Source organism: Rhamphochromis longiceps, linkage group LG13, assembly GCF_057381845.1.
Source record: "Rhamphochromis longiceps isolate RC_006_pf linkage group LG13, R_longiceps_female_GT1.1, whole genome shotgun sequence".
In the NCBI taxonomy this organism is placed as follows: Eukaryota; Metazoa; Chordata; class Actinopteri; order Cichliformes; family Cichlidae; genus Rhamphochromis; species Rhamphochromis longiceps.
This window is the reverse complement of record NC_140569.1, coordinates 13,739,650-13,754,943: the sequence shown is the minus strand read 5'-3', so window position 1 is coordinate 13,754,943 and position 15,294 is coordinate 13,739,650. Positions and strand designations below refer to the sequence as shown.

Genomic DNA, 15,294 nt, shown 5'->3' with positions numbered 1-15,294 from the left:
TTCCGCTGGTCCTGTTCGTGCTGTCCCTGGGACTGGGAGCTGACGCACACTGTAGGGTACTGTACACTGAGCTTCCCGTGCCTGGGCACAGCTTTGAGCTGTAATCTGCGTAAACATGGCGAATAAAATGAACTCTGGACTTGTGAAGATTACTGTGTTTGCTTTGTATGTTGCATCACGTGGAGTACTTTTGTTTAAAAACTGCATGCGGTTAAATGAGAATGGAAAGAACTTATTTCACCACTGAGGCATGTGCACCACCTAGTGTCCAAATTGTTAAACTGTATTTACATGTTTCCAGGCAATAGCACATGCAACCAAATGCACATCAAAAACCATTATATTATCGTGTTTAAATACTCTTACTTCTCTAAAGTGACTCACAGACACACCATACTCCTTATAAAGAATACAGTACTGAGTAACTCATGTTACAAAGGGTTCACCAGCAACAGGTTTACATTACTGCTGCAGTACTAATGGCCTGACAGTAGTTTCAACATGGTAAAAGGATACAGTGGTCTCACTCTACTTTGGTCATTTATTATCTTCTCTTCAGTGGTTCTTCTACAACTTTGACACAAATGGGGGAATGTGATCTTCATTAGGCGCGTACTAGTAAATTATTGATTGTGATGAAACATGAATGAGTCGATAGCTTTTGACAGTATTGCAGTTGCTGTGCCTCATTTGCCTCTTGCGCATAACTGCAAGATGTACATGTGAAAATATGCTTTGACATGGATTTGAATGGACAGGCTATCTTTTAACTTTTTTTTAGCTTATGGCAAGAGATGGGTGATTCATATCAACATGACAGTGTGCTTGAATAACAACTGTACTGGGAAATAACAACACAATTATAGGATTTCTTTTTTTTTTTTAAATCCTAAGCATTTTTAAGTAGCTATCAAGATATCTAAAACAAGATTTTATAGTACTGTGCAAAAGCCTTCAGCTACCTCCAGTTTCTTTGTATTTGTCTTCCAAGTTTCCAGACTTGAATGAGTAATACTTTTTTTTTGTTTAAGCCACCTAACTGACCTATGAGTCATTCATAAAAATCCATTTACCTCAAGGGATAATACAGTATTGGGTCTTCACATAACAGACAACTTAGTAATGACCCAGTTTTAAATTTTATCTTTAGGTACTTACTACCAGCACAGTGTTAAAAACATATCATTTGTTTCTATTTTTTTAGTTGAATCAATCAAAATGCCAAAGATAACACAGTTTGAAAAGCATAAGGTCATTTCCTGGCATATCTTAACATGGTGTGTGTCCTTCAAAAGCAAGGGTCTCCAGCCATCTGTAAAATATGCTAGAGGTTCTGTCATGGTTTGGGGCTGCATTTAAGCCAGTGGTCTGGAGCATCTTCTCAAAATTGATGGAATTATGAATACAGTGGCATCAAATTTTAATCCAGCTTTCAATGTAATTTAGAAAAAGTATGATTGGCAATGGATTAATTTCTTGGCATAACAATAATTCAAAACACGCTGATAGTGCAGTAAAAGAATACACTGAGAAGCAACATTTCCAGCTTACTTCGTTTTTCTAAGTTAAATGACTCAAATAAATTGAGTTGATCAGCTTTTTGAATAAAAAGTACTGGTAACTTACTTAAATTGAGTTCTAATAACAAATTGTTAAAATTTGAGTTCAGTCTACTTAATATTTTTAATTAAACTCAATATTAGATTTTACAGTGTATCTACATAGAAAAAACACACACATGCACAAAAGAACACTTTCAGTCATGGTTTGGCCTCCCCAGAGCCTGAACCTCAATATTACTGAAGCAGTGTAGGATGATCTTGATAGAGAATGGAACAAAAGGCAAGCAAGCTCGAAAGAAAGACTTTTAATGTCTTTTAAGAAGTCTGGAGAACTATTCCTGGAGACTACTTAAAGAAACTACAAGAGAGCTGGTCTAAGAAAGTTCAAGCTATGGTGAAGAAAGAAGTTAGTCATACCAAATATTGACTTTCAAGATCGTTAGAATTGTACAAACTCTGTTTTTTCCTTATATACTCAAATTCCGTCTATGTTTGCTCTTAATTCAGTAAATTGCTGAACATATTTCACATTTTCCTAGGAATTCTCAGAGAGCCAGAATCATACTGCCTGCACGTCACGTCAAACCGTAAGCTGTTTTCTCCTAAAAAAAAAAAAAAAAAAAAGTACAACTAGCTCGACAAGAAGCTACGGTGGCCTCTTGTATCTGTAACTAACATATCACGCGTTCCTGGGTTTGTTAGAGCTTTATTCGTAGGAACTCTCGTTTTACACCGTAGCTGTGGCAGGAGGGTTTTTGCGGACGAACACAGAGTGAACTTTAACCCTGGTAAAATGGGCTATTGTTTTGATTTAGTAGGCTTCTTTTTCGTGTGAATAATTACTAGTTTGTCGACAGAGGGAAACATTTAATCGCTCCGGTATTATTGAGGATCTAGTTAAGCGTAAATGATGACCAGAAATCCGGGGTAGCTCTTTAACAGAGATGCTTTCTTCAAGATAAGCTAAAGTTAGCTTTTCGGCTAATGTAGCGTAGCGTAGCTTTGGTAACAACATCGCGAAGATGAGGAGCACCGTGTAGGACAGACGGAGCAGACGTCGGAAAGCGGCGATTTCCTGCTTGTCAATCATATTATCCCAGGGTTATCCTGTCTGTGTGTCTGGATTACCACAAAACAGAATTTCAGATCAAACCCATCGAAACATTTAAGTCGTTGTTTTAGCTTTGAAGAGGTGGGTGTGCTTCTTTTAAAATCCGCTAGCTGATGATGGTCATGCTTTGACTTTTTCAAATCCGGTTGTTTTCCTGTAATCTTTTACTTAAACAGTTCAGAAAATTGTTCTTCCGACCTCGCGTGTCTTCGTCTTTGCTGGTCAGTAACACGTGTCTGAACGTCTTTTTAGTGTTGGACCTTTGCATTACTCGCACATTCTTTCGATGGGGGAGGAAAAACCGGACACGCTGGACTTTGTGAAGGATTTTCAGGAGTATCTGAGCCAGCAGACTCAACATGTCAACATGATATCAGGCTCTGTCAGCGGCGTCAAGGAGGCGGATGAGCTGCCAGCAGGTAACAAGAAGCTGTGTTTGTAACGCTCTATTAATTTTGTGTGCTTTGTGGTGAAGTTTGAATCAGGATGAGTCCATCTCAAATCCCCGTAGGCCTTCTGCTCGACCATCTCAGATATGCCTAAAAACCTTATGGTTCAAGGATTGGACATATACAATTATTGCTGTGAAATTTTAGCTTCATTTATTAAATAGTTTTGAAGATTTTTTTTTTTTTTATATGGCCGACTGACAAGAAAATCACAAAGATTAAAACAATTAAATTAAATTTTTACTTCTAGTTTGAGCAAATATGACAGGTACTACAAAAGATTTAAAAAAATACCAGTAGATGTTTCTGTCCATGTAGAACAAAATCTTTGCATTTCCAGATGGTGCTGTATAACTGACAAGGTAATTTTGTTGAATTATTTTGATATTAATTTTTTTTTTTCAAGACCTACCGCACAAGGACAAGTCCTTCCATTCAGGTGAAGTTTAAATTGTATCAACTCAGCAAGTACCAGTGTAAAATCTGTAAAACAACTATGAGGGATTAGTAATTGATTTCACGTAAGTAGTGCAAAGCCAAGATGCTGTTGACACTGGAAGTCCAATACAAGACCCTAACCCCCTACCCCATCCCAAACCCTAAAACTGCCACAACTGCTGCAGGCAAGCAGGGGTCAGGAAGTTATTGTTATTTTGTATGTATGTATTTATTTATTTTTGGTCTATGTAAAAAATCATTTTAATTTTCCTATAAGCAGACTGCAGTCAGAATGGACTGGATCACCCCTCAGTGGACATGTCATTGGAGGACAACTCAGGGATCCTGGTAGATGGTTTCGAGAGGACCTATGATGGCAAGCTCAAGTGCCGCTACTGCAACTATGCTACCAGAGGCACAGCACGGCTCATTGAACACATTCGAATTCACACAGGTAAGATTAAAACGGCTAATCTCCAGGAGGTAACACTGATGAGATTTTGGTGCTCAGCTTGTTTTCTTTTGAACAGGAGAGAAACCTCACCGCTGCCACCTCTGCCCATTTGCTTCGGCCTACGAGCGTCACCTGGAGGCCCACATGAGATCGCACACTGGCGAGAAGCCTTACAAGTGTGAGCTGTGCTCATTCCGCTGCAGCGATCGTAGCAACTTGTCACACCATCGCCGGAGACGTCACAAACTCCTGCCAATGAAAGGCGCCCGCTCACTGTCCCATAAGAAGATGCTGAGTGTTTTACAGAAAAAAGCCAGTTCATTGGGCTATGGCCGCAGGCTCCTTATCAATTTCAGCCCCCCTTCTATGGTGGTGCACAAGGCTGACAATGTGAACGACTTCTCCCATGAGTTGCCCCACTTACGTCAGGAAACCTATGATAATCAAAGTCGAGCAGGCGAGGACGCTCTCTCCGCAAACCAAAATCACCATCACCATGATATGGTCGTGGATAACCCCCTGAACCAGTTGTCTACTCTGGCAGGCCAGTTGGCCAGTCTCCCCTCAGAGTCCCAGCCCCAGACTCAGCCTTCGATGTCTCCAGGAGCAGAGTCTATCATTGATGAGAAGCCATTCCTCATCCAGCAGCCACACCCTGCCACGGCTCCTGTTGCTGTGACAGCCAATATGGCCCATGCTTCTTCCTCATCCCCAATCCCCCCAGAACCCCGGGCTCCTCCCCACAGTAATTGCAGTCCTGGAGCGGGACCGTGCAGTGAGCACAGTGGGCGCACCAGCACCCCTAGTATCTCCAACAGCCAGCCCAGTACGCCAGCTCCCGGCCTGTCCGCCCCACTTCAGGACCCCCACATGCTGCATCACTGCCAGCACTGTGATATCTACTTCCCTGACAACATCCTCTACACCATTCACATGGGCTGCCATGGCTACGAGAACCCATTCCAGTGCAACATCTGCGGCCACAAGTGCAAGAGCAAGTACGACTTTGCCTGCCACTTTGCACGCGGGCAACACAAGTAATGGATGAATGAGGAAAACTTTAAAAGAACTTTTAATGGACCCCTATGTTTTATTATTTCTATAGTAATATTATTTATTTATCTTTCATTTGGCCTTTATGTAGCCTTGTCTTTGAAAGTTGTACTTAAACAGGAAAATAGCAACATTCAGATGAATTTTGTATAGTTAAAGGTGCCCATTCAAGTGTATTACAAAGGGATGGTCAGTGTTTTTAACAGGTTGAGAATTTATTTGTGACAGCAGTTGCAGTGACATTCACCTATTGATCAGGAAAAAGCTTGACTATGTAGTGAAATGTAAGACACTTTATTCAAGGCTACTAAATTTACCATGTTGGTTTCAATCTTCTTTTTCCTTTGGTATAAAAAAGAAAAAGAACTTTGCTCAAAGTGGACCTTTCCCCCACAGGCAAACGGATCAGATTTTTTCTACAAGGTAAAACCAGTGACTGCTGAATGAATAACTTTCAGCTATTTGGCAGTTTCTTGTAGATGATCTTTTAATGTTGCATTTGGGAATGGAACAGGTGAAACGCTGCAAGAATGAGGCAACATAGGATTTTGAAATTGATACCCTGGGTGTATCCTGCAAAAAATCCCAGCTCCCATCCCAGTGACGTTGACCTTAAGTTCAAGGTCAGACGTCAAGTTTCAAAACTTGAAATTGATGCCATAGAGGCATCTTACAGGATGAGGGGTAACACTGACAGCGCCCAGTGTTCAGTGTTGTATTCACTGAAATCTCTGTAAACAGTACTGCATAATATTTGCTTGCTTGCCAAGAGAGTGAAAGAGGGAAGGTCTACTAGAATATCAAATTTGCATTAACAACATGTCCCTTTCCCAAAATTAGAAAGTTGTAAAAAAAAAAAAAAAAAGAAACTCCACACAAATAAATTCTCAATACTCCTGGAGCTTTAACCAAGTATTGCTCTAATATTACTAACTCAGGAGTGACACTGTTGGCCTTGAGGTATCTTTGTTAAGCCGCCTTGTAGAAATTATTTCAGTGCTTGGTGCATTTTTACAATTTCTTTGCAGTGCCTGATATAGTCACTTTCTTGAGTAGATAGAAAGGACTGTTACTTTGAAGATGAATAGATTTATTGTTACACTAGCCTCTTCTTATTGTAACCAACAGACCCAGAACCTTAGGAAAAAAAAGTTTGGCCATTGTAGTTTTCTATGGTAGCCATGATTTATTTTAGATTTTTTGCCAAAATTCTGCTACATGAATGCTGCTAACTAACGTAAGAATCAGTGCCAGCTGTACTATAAAGATGGCATTGAGAGTAAAATCTGGCCAAACTGTGTATCACTGGTTTTTGGTCAGCCAGCTAAGTTGTCAACCTAGACCATATTTGAAGTTGTTGTTTTGAAGTTCCTCCAGAGAGTGCCGTTTCCCGAAATCCATCCTAGTAGCTCCACTTACTTTGTCAGAAGGGTTTTGTGGACCCTTTTAACTGCATCATGTCACTTTCTGACCTTTCGATATTGTATGAAGTCACTTTAATATCCAGTATCTCCATGTTTAGGACAGAATTACAAAGTCTTGTGTCTCATGTGAACACATTCAGAATGGCCACGTAGCACTGGGTTGCCACGTTTTAGCCTCTGTGTTTACACACGCTGAGATTTCCAATTCATCATATTGATCCCAGTGATTTTTCTGAATATTTACTGAGTATTGTATTCTGAATGGTTGGATAGATGTTCAGTGTCGAGCAAAACCGTGCCGCAGTTAAGACTGCTCCTTTAGCGAGATTGTCCTGTGTCTTGGGTACTGTTGTCTGTTGCTTAGCAACATGTGTGAAGAACATAGTTATCTGTTTTTAGGACCACCTTGTTACCTTACTTACCAGTAATGGGGGCATCCAGTAATGACTGCCTTATGTTCTCTCATTGTGTCGTAGGTTCGTAGGTAATCGTGAATGTTTAAGCCTTCTGGCGGTGACATCCCTCTGGGATGGTGAATCATTGTGAGATGGATTAATCTAACTAATTTATAAGTAAAGTGTTTTCTAACTGAGTTGTGGTATGTCTTCTTGTTTTTGTTTCGTTTTTTTGTTTGTTTTGTTTTCAAGAACAAAAATCAACCACTGTCCTTTTATTACAGGATGATGACAGTTGACATAATGAACAAAAACACATATTGTCTTTTGATGATGCCTTTATTCATGTAATGCAAGAAAAGGAAAAAAAAGAAAGGGTGGATAATATTCAGTGTTAGAGTGAAGGTGTGAAGAAGAGGGAGAGAAGTGGAGAAGATTTAAGTTTCTTTCTGCTCATCATTCGCATCTTCCTTTTTCTCAGGGTCTAGAAATAAAAAAAAAAAAGTAAGTAATAGTCAGATACTTTGTTCACTTTTTGTTCTTCTAGCACAAGAATTCAAAACAAAGTACAAAGTCGCACTTACCTAAAAGGTGAATGGGACCCACAACCAGAGTTTCACTCTCATGTTCAGACCCCACGTCTCTGGCCACTCGTTTGGTGCATCCGCGGCGGCAGCGGGAGTTGTAGTCGGAGGCTGGACATATTAGGACCTTGCACTGGAGGTACACGTCTTCTGTGGCCCGCAAGAACTGGAAGGCCTTAAAAGTGAAACGAGCAAACGGGCTGGTGCCAGTAGTGTAGGCATAGTAGGTGTTATCTATTGGACAACTGAGAATGATAAAGAAAGAGATGTTACTGGAAAATACACGCATTACTGGTTTGTTTTTTGCTTACAAAAAGAGACCATTATTTAGATAAAGTGGTGGAACAATTAATTTATTATAAAATAATTAAAATAATGTCCTTTTATGAGATCATTGTATCTTTTAAATTGTATCTGTGAAATTCTAATATTTAAAGTAACCATAGCTGGAGTATAAGCTACAGATATCTCAAAAGCATACTAAATTATAGTGCTTATTAAATATTGTACTTTTTTCAGTTATTTTCACTGGGAGTTTTAGTATTTACAACACAAATCCCTTTGTTCTTATTGTGGACAAAAACCAGTGTAGTTAGCGAATTAAACTGACCCGTGGAGGGCACTCATTATCTTACCCATTGCGAACCAAGTAGTAGGGTCTTGACTGGAAATCAAAGGCTGATGGTGATGCTATACAGGTGTCAATAAAGAGGACCAGACTGCTGTCACCTCTCCTCATATCGATTTCAATATACAAGTTCTGGTTTAGTGTTATCTCATATGGAAATTGAGTCACCTGAGCGTGAAAGAAAATTATCAGCATCATATAACTATAACGATAGGAGTTTTCTCTCTAGTCAAACCTTCACTGCCCAAACACACCTGATAGTAGAAGCTGCTGGATTGGTAGAAAACCATGCTGGTATTGTATCTGCCTGTGCCCGTTATGGTGGTGTTCTCTAGTTCACGGACCTCGTATAAAATCTGAGATACCGAGTCTTCCTCCATTCGGCAGTTGACGTTTAGCTTAAAGTTAGACTGGCGTGTGATCTCGCCGTAGTTGGAGTTGTAGGCACGAAGACTGTTTGTGTACACAATTTTGCTATTCTCAAACTGTTCAGGGAAGAAGATCAGTTGTTTTGAAAATTATAAAATACTGCTGTTAATGGGGTTTTTTTTTGTTGTTTTTAGAAAGTTTTGGGGTTCCTACCTCTCTTGTGTTGCCACAAGTGTTGAGAGGAAAACTGAAGACCACATTGTAATAGGAAATCTGGGGTCTGCAGTGTGGGTCGTTCAGGTACAGGCTGTGACCATCATAACCCAAACTGTTCAAGTAAGACTTCTCAATCACGATGTTCATGTTGTCTGAGGAGCAGTCCACTCGACCTGACAGCATGTTGTTAACAAGATTGGTACAGCAGCTTGAATTTTTTTCAGGGTTTGTCGGTCCTACATTTTGGTTCTTATTGAATTATTATTCAGCCACTTTTTACAGTATGAAAAATGGTACAGATATGCATGATGTTTTAAAAAAGAAAAACGATATAATCAAAGAAGCAGAGGCCAAAATAGCCCGACTTTTACTTCCTAATAAGCGTACCTGAGCTTGGTGTCAAAGAGCTCGTGAACTCGGCGTTGAAACCTCGACCAACCATAGAACCGTCAGTCCGGAAGACCACAGTCATATAGTTGGAAGTGGAGAAGAAAGTGCTCAGACTGTTGTTGCAGACTTTGCCCAAAAATGGTGAATAAACATATGGCCCATCATAGATTTCAATGTAGTCGCAGGAACAGCAGTTTTCCAGCCTGTGTTTTTTTTAAACACAATAAAAGCCATAAATTAGAAATTAGCTTAAAAGTTGAAACATAGATCTAGATTTTAAAAAAAGAAGATCTGCATGTAACTTCTGTCTTCACATGATTGATCCATCTGTGCCTCACATAACAATGCTGCTCATTTTTCTATTTACTTACTGTAGGAATGTGAATTGCAGGAAGATTCTTTGGTCGTATGCAGCTCTTAGTTGCCACATGCAGTAGGCATTGTCATGATAGTAGCTGGGATAGTTAGGGCTAGAGAAGGTGCCAGAGCCAAACAGATTGCCTCCACATGACCCTGTTGAATGTTAATAAAATAGCAAAAAGTGTCACTGCAATGACCAAAACTGCTCCAGACTAATTCTGCACATCGAGGACCCTACCTGTTGGCTCCCTAGTTGAGACTAAGCAGTAGGCTGTTTAAAGGGAGAAATGAAGGTTTTAGATACTTTCTTTTTAAGTAATATTGCAATAAATGTATGTTGAGATTGCTTGACCAGATACCCACAGTAGTAGTCGTAACAACAGTTTCCATAGTATTCACATGAGCTTGAGCAGGAACAGCTTCCCATGTAACTGCCACAGTTGTATCGACATGAGGGTTGAGCTGAGGGACACAGAAATCATTTCAGTAAGCTTTCTCGCCAGAGGCATTAACAGTTTCTGGTTTTACTCGAGGTCACTGAGGTTTTCGTACCTGTGGTAAAGTCAGGAGACTGGCAGTAATCTAGAAGAAGTGAAGAAAATAATTACAACATTAGATCAAGTTACTTACTGTCAGGAATTTACTTATTTTATGGGCATCATCGTAAGTTGATTTAAATAATACAGCAAATACAGTGAATTTTATAGCCATACACTATACTGTTGAGCAGGAACTGTGATCACCATTTGCAGTGACGTTCTCGTCTGAGCTTTACTTACAGTAGTAGTCATTGCAGCAATTTCCATAGTATTCACAAGAGCTTGAGCAGGAGCAGTTTCCGATGTTCCAGCCACAGTTGTATTGACATGAAGGCTGTTCTGTGGGGAGTAAAAGTGTGTTTGAATAATTGGTGTGTTTAATTTTTTTTTGTCATTCAGTCTGTTGAGAGATTGTCATACCTGTAACAGGCATGGTAGTGGGCGTGTCAGTAGTCCATTGGCAGTATGCTACATGACAGAGGAAAGAAAATATTTTGACTTTTTGCCAGTTTAACCTTTTCTTACTTATTTAATGTGCTTGTTTAACAAACCGCTTATTCACATTATGTTAATATGAGCACTAATGAATTCGATGGGCTGAACACTTACAGTAGTAGTCATAACAGCAATTTCCATAGTATTCACAAGAGCTTGAGCAGGAGCAGCTTCCCATGCTCCAGCCACAGTTGTATCGACACGAAGGCTGAGCTAGAAAACACATGGGGACATAAGACTACAGGCAAATCATTAAATATCAAACTATTGATTTTTTTAAAAATTAAGTAAGGGTTTGCACCTGTAACATCAGGCCACGTAGTGGTTGATGAGCAGTAATCTATTTGACAGAAAGAAGAAAAGGTTTTCTAAATAAAACATAGTATTTAAATAATTGGGCATTATTGTGGATGTGGGAATTAGATACATAATTCCCACACTCTCCAAAAAATATAACAAAAATTGTTGCTTTGCAGTCTGATGGGGGCAGTTTTAAAATTACAAACACTAATTTTCCCTCCAGCCTGGAGTGCCATTTATTTATCTGGATTGTTCAGTTTTGGAGACGTCCGCTGTGCAGATGTCTCCCTTCTCTTATACAGTATATAATGGAACTAAATGGTAATTGTGGTGTGGTGTGTAAAGCACTAAAATATTTTTGAAAACTCAACAGGAATGTCTCTGTTCAGAAATCAGGACCAGGTTTGTCAAAGAAATATTGTAAAACCTTGTTTTGAGCAGTTTCATGCAGGGACTTTCTTTTCCCCAACATGTCAAAAGGAGCCTGTTGAGGTGATTCTGATCTTGTTTGGATCACTCCTAGTTGCCTATCTTCAGAGGTGTTCTGGGCACGCTGAACTTGGAGGAGACCCCAGGGAATGTGTTGCAAAGATTACATTTCTAATAAGGCCTGGATTCAGGATCCCCCAGGAGGAATTGGAAATTGAGGCTGGGGAGAAGGATGTCTGGAATATCTTGCATTAGCTTGTTGCCACTGCAACCCAAGTTCAGATGAGCACAAACAAGTAAGCAGTTGGTTGTTGTTGTTGTTGTTGGGTTTTTTTGTTTGTTTGTTTGTCTTCTACCAAATTGCAACTACCAAGTATATCATTCTGCAGAAGGAAAAGCAGATCTACCAGGATGCACACACAGACACAAGCAAGTATGGGTCAGTGGATAAAGCTGCTCATAACAAGGTTTGTGCATTATGACCCATTATGCAAGGGTCATAATTTCTGAAAAGAGACATTACGGCTGATCTTTTCCTTTTTTTTTAAACTATGTTTATTACTCATTTATTTGTCTTTCTTAGCATGACAAGGGAGTTTCATTATATTCAAAACATGACAGACATATCTCCAAAACTGAGCAACCAAAACAATCTAGATGCATACAGTATATCCCACTGAAGGCCAAAGAAAATTGTCTCTTTAAACACAAAGTCACAATGTCATGTGTCATTTTCAGAAAACCATTACACTGGAATCTGACAGACTGTTTGCTCCTGCAAGAGATGGCTGCAGAGACGGTTAACAACGTTGATCTGTAAGACTTGCCACTTACCATAGTAGTCATAGCAACAGTCACCATTGTATTGACAAGAGCTTCTGCATGAACAGCTTCCCAGGTGCATGCCACAGTTGTAACGACATGATGGCTGATCTTGAAAACAGAGAGAGATACAGTATTTAAAAAAATCTATGAGATGGCTTTTACTGAGCTGCTGCTTTAAAAATGTTTCCCCATACAGACTTTTATACCTGTGACTGGATCTCCTGTGCTTGGGCAGTAAGCTGAAACAAAGGAGCAAACCATACAGATTAAAACTCAACAGTTTATCTTTGGCTCCCCCCCACCCCACCCCTTTGTTTTTGAATAAACGTGACTGTTTAATAGGCTGGGTAAGTGTGAGACCGTTGGAAGTGTGGCAGCACACCTGTAGTGCAAGAAAAAATTATTTTCATTGTAAAGTGTGATCATAGTGAGCAGGGCCTCCTTCTGCTGAGCTTTGAAGGACAGAATACTTACAGTAGTAGTCATGACAACAGTTGCCGTAGTATTCACAAGAGCTAGTACAGGAACAGCTTCCCAGGTGTGAGCCACAGTTGTAAAGACATGAGTACAGATCTGGAAGACAACATTTACTTTATAGCTTTTAATCTAATTTTTTTTTAAACAGCATCTTTACTTAATTCTTTTTATTTACCTGTTGTTGCATCTGTTTCTGGCATATCTGTTACTGTTGTGGATCCGCAGTGATCTGTGGGATAAAGATTTTAAGATCTAGTTTCTTTTATGTTTGTGTGTATCATAACAGGCACGTTGGGTCAGGAAAGAAGAAAAAGAAACATACTCTGATCATGCTGTTTTCAAATATTTGGGTACTATATTTTCTTATTCATGAATTATTTATCGTATTTTGTTTGTATACCTCGTTCCACAAAATAAAGTACAAGTTGCGCAAATTGTCATTAAATACAGGCCCTGAATAAATGCGTTTTGGCACTTTTCAGCATTGCTTACCTTCGTAGTCATAACAACAGTCCCCTCTGTATACACAGCTCGAAGAGCAAGAGCAATATCCAACCTGGTAACCACAGTTGTGAATGCAGGAACCTCCAGCTTCAAGGAGGATAGACAAAAAAGACAAAAAAAATTCCCATTAATTAAAATCTCAAGATTATGATTTTTACTTCTTTTTTGCTTGTTTGTTTTCTTTCACTGACAATAAAATCCACAAATAAACTGTAGACATGGTACCTAACTTTATTTATAAAGGTATCATAACAGGTGTGACTTACACACAACTCTGTAAGAAGCATGAAATCCTGTGTTTCTTACACTGCCATCACTCCTGAAGCGCACAGTCAAATAATAACTGGTGGAATAGAAAGTGTTGTTTTTGGTGTTGTTACATGTCTTTCCCAGAAGCCGGTTTCCAGTACTGGAGCCATCATAGACGTAAACATCATCATATCCACACTCAGTGCTGTGATTAACACAAACCAAGAACACAACTTTGAATTAAAAGTCACCATAATACAACCAAAGTAAAGAGTGATCACACTCATCCTAGGTATGGAAAAATACTTGCTTACTTTACATCTGACAGCTCCAGCTGAATAATTTGATTGCCTGGTCTGATGTACCATATACAGTCAGAATTGTCTGGGTACAGGTTTGGATAGTTGGGGCTGTAAAAACTGCCACTGCTGCCATACAGGTAACCACCACATCCTGAAATAACACAGAGTCATTAAAAATAATCTATTAAATAAATGTTAAAAAGCTAATCAATTAACAATAAGTTTTGTGGACAGTGAGTTTAACATTTTAGTTGTTTGAATGTATAAGATTGTAACTGCTACAGCATAAACAGATATCCAGAACTATAATATTATTTATAAACTTTATATGCATGTGTCATATATATAAATTCTAAAGAAAACAAATTGGCCCAGAATCATGAATGTATTGCACAATTTGCATTTGTTGCATCAGCAACGGGTGCATTGAAAAAAAAATTGTATGTAGGTGTTGTCTCATTACCTTTAGCAGTAAGTGGCTCTTAGCTGTTTAGCTAGCTGCTCTGACACAGGGAAATCTAGCTGTTAGCCGTAATGTTCGGGTTTCTAAAGCACTTCATAAAAGAGACCAGTGTGGAGGAGAACCTGTTTGAGTCAGGTGACAGGTGGTTCACTGGATCTACTAGCTGGAGTCAGAATCAGCCGATGCTATCAGTGGTTTTTATTCAATAAAATAATCTTTCTCTTCCCAAGTACATCCAACCAGTTTACAACAAAAGAGATTTTTAGCTGGTTCTGTTATTAGTTAGCTATATGAACTAATGTAAGTCAGTTGATTGCAACCAACCAACTCAGGTTCTGTACTGAAAAAGATGGCGCTAAACATGTTTTAAAAACTTTAACTTGTAGCACTTATTTCTTAATTCCAGCTACATTGTTACATTTATGTCAGTTTGTGTAAATTAACTGTTTCAGTGTGTAAATTAGCCTTTATACATTTAGCTTTCATGTCCATTTTAAAAAATCTCTCTAATACTCTGTTTTGTTCATGACTGTTATTTGATGTAAACTGTTGACCACAGCGATTAAATGAACAATATTAAGACAGACAAAGACAGTACCATATATCTTTCCTTTTACCTGAATAACCTGGTGTAGTTTCCCAATAATCTCTTGAAGTTTCCCAATAATCTGCTGTAGTCCACCAATAACGAGCAGCGTCGCCACGATCTACACCTGATGGATAATGACATAAAGATAACATCAATTTCAGACTACAAATGCAGCACCGACAAGCCATCAACTTGCAAATGTTGTTGAAAATATCAAATGACAAAATAACAAATTTGCTTGAAAATCCAAAAAGAAAAAAAGCATGATAAGAAACGAATGGAAAGTACCTTGCACCTGATGTGTGATGAGCACACCACAAAGGAACAAGAGAGTCCACATGTTTGTATTCGTTCACCTTCCAATTTGTCAGAGGTACTGAGCATTGCAGCTTATATACTCAGCAGCCGACTCAGACACTTTGTTTTAGCACCTACAAAATTACTGATATCACCAAATGTTTAGTGAGATTACCCATTAATCCTTTCCATGAGAACCACACACTTGTTTAATTATAATAAAAGGTGTGCAAATATTTTTCAGTCTAGTTTTAGGATATGTTTTAATGTATTTGCTTAAGATATACATGAGAGTTTCAGGAACTTGATAATAAAGCTGAGTTTTTTTCTAATATCAACTTCAATAACATCAGTGTTTGCTGAATAACTGTTATAAAGGTGTAACTATTTTC

The 15,294-nt window shown here is 38.9% G+C and overlaps 2 protein-coding genes across 3 annotated transcripts; one reads left to right on the top strand and one right to left on the bottom strand.

The window, feature by feature from the left end:
- The first annotated feature begins 2,171 nt into the window (after positions 1-2,171).
- ikzf5 (IKAROS family zinc finger 5) lies at positions 2,172-5,983 on the top strand. 2 transcript variants are annotated; one of them, XM_085427827.1, is made up of 4 exons: positions 2,172-2,754; positions 2,926-3,092; positions 3,838-4,014; positions 4,091-5,983. In XM_085427827.1, exons 2-4 carry the CDS (start codon positions 2,960-2,962, stop codon positions 5,053-5,055), a joined length of 1,275 nt encoding a protein of 424 aa, XP_085283953.1. In that variant the 5' UTR covers positions 2,172-2,754; positions 2,926-2,959; the 3' UTR covers positions 5,056-5,983. The 2 variants fall into 2 exon arrangements, with proteins under 2 accessions (XP_085283953.1, XP_085283954.1); XM_085427828.1 differs by having other exon boundaries at positions 2,174-2,754; positions 3,841-4,014.
- Positions 5,984-7,293: 1,310 nt separating this feature from the next.
- Positions 7,294-13,058, bottom strand: cuzd1.1 (CUB and zona pellucida-like domains 1, tandem duplicate 1). The gene is made up of 19 exons (XM_085427829.1): positions 12,991-13,058; positions 12,674-12,727; positions 12,496-12,594; positions 12,228-12,260; positions 12,031-12,129; positions 10,769-10,807; positions 10,582-10,680; positions 10,393-10,440; positions 10,213-10,311; positions 9,986-10,015; positions 9,797-9,895; positions 9,672-9,704; positions 9,445-9,586; positions 9,071-9,276; positions 8,681-8,856; positions 8,353-8,583; positions 8,106-8,266; positions 7,471-7,715; positions 7,294-7,370 (listed from the first exon to the last, which is right to left on the bottom strand). The coding sequence occupies exons 2-19, from the start codon at positions 12,696-12,698 to the stop codon at positions 7,324-7,326; spliced, it is 1,911 nt and encodes a 636-aa protein (XP_085283955.1). The 5' UTR covers positions 12,699-12,727; positions 12,991-13,058; the 3' UTR covers positions 7,294-7,323.
- Positions 13,059-15,294: the final 2,236 nt, after the last annotated feature.

Bases quoted from the DNA above. Each gene is read 5' to 3' on its own strand.
- cuzd1.1 (XM_085427829.1), bottom strand. From the start codon at position 12,698: ATGCCAGAAACAGATGCAACAACAG. The intron at 9,705-9,796 runs GTGGGTATCTGG...CCCTTTAAACAG, and splicing joins CTGTTGTTACGACTACTACT to CCTACTGCTTAGTCTCAACT. The intron at 9,277-9,444 runs GTAAGTAAATAG...AAAAAAACACAG, and splicing joins CTGCAATTCACATTCCTACA to GCTGGAAAACTGCTGTTCCT.
- ikzf5 (XM_085427827.1), top strand. From the start codon at position 2,960: ATGGGGGAGGAAAAACCGGACACGCTGGACTTTGTGAAGGATTTTCAG. The intron at 3,093-3,837 runs GTAACAAGAAGC...TTTTCCTATAAG, and splicing joins GGCGGATGAGCTGCCAGCAG to CAGACTGCAGTCAGAATGGA. The intron at 4,015-4,090 runs GTAAGATTAAAA...TCTTTTGAACAG, and splicing joins ACACATTCGAATTCACACAG to GAGAGAAACCTCACCGCTGC.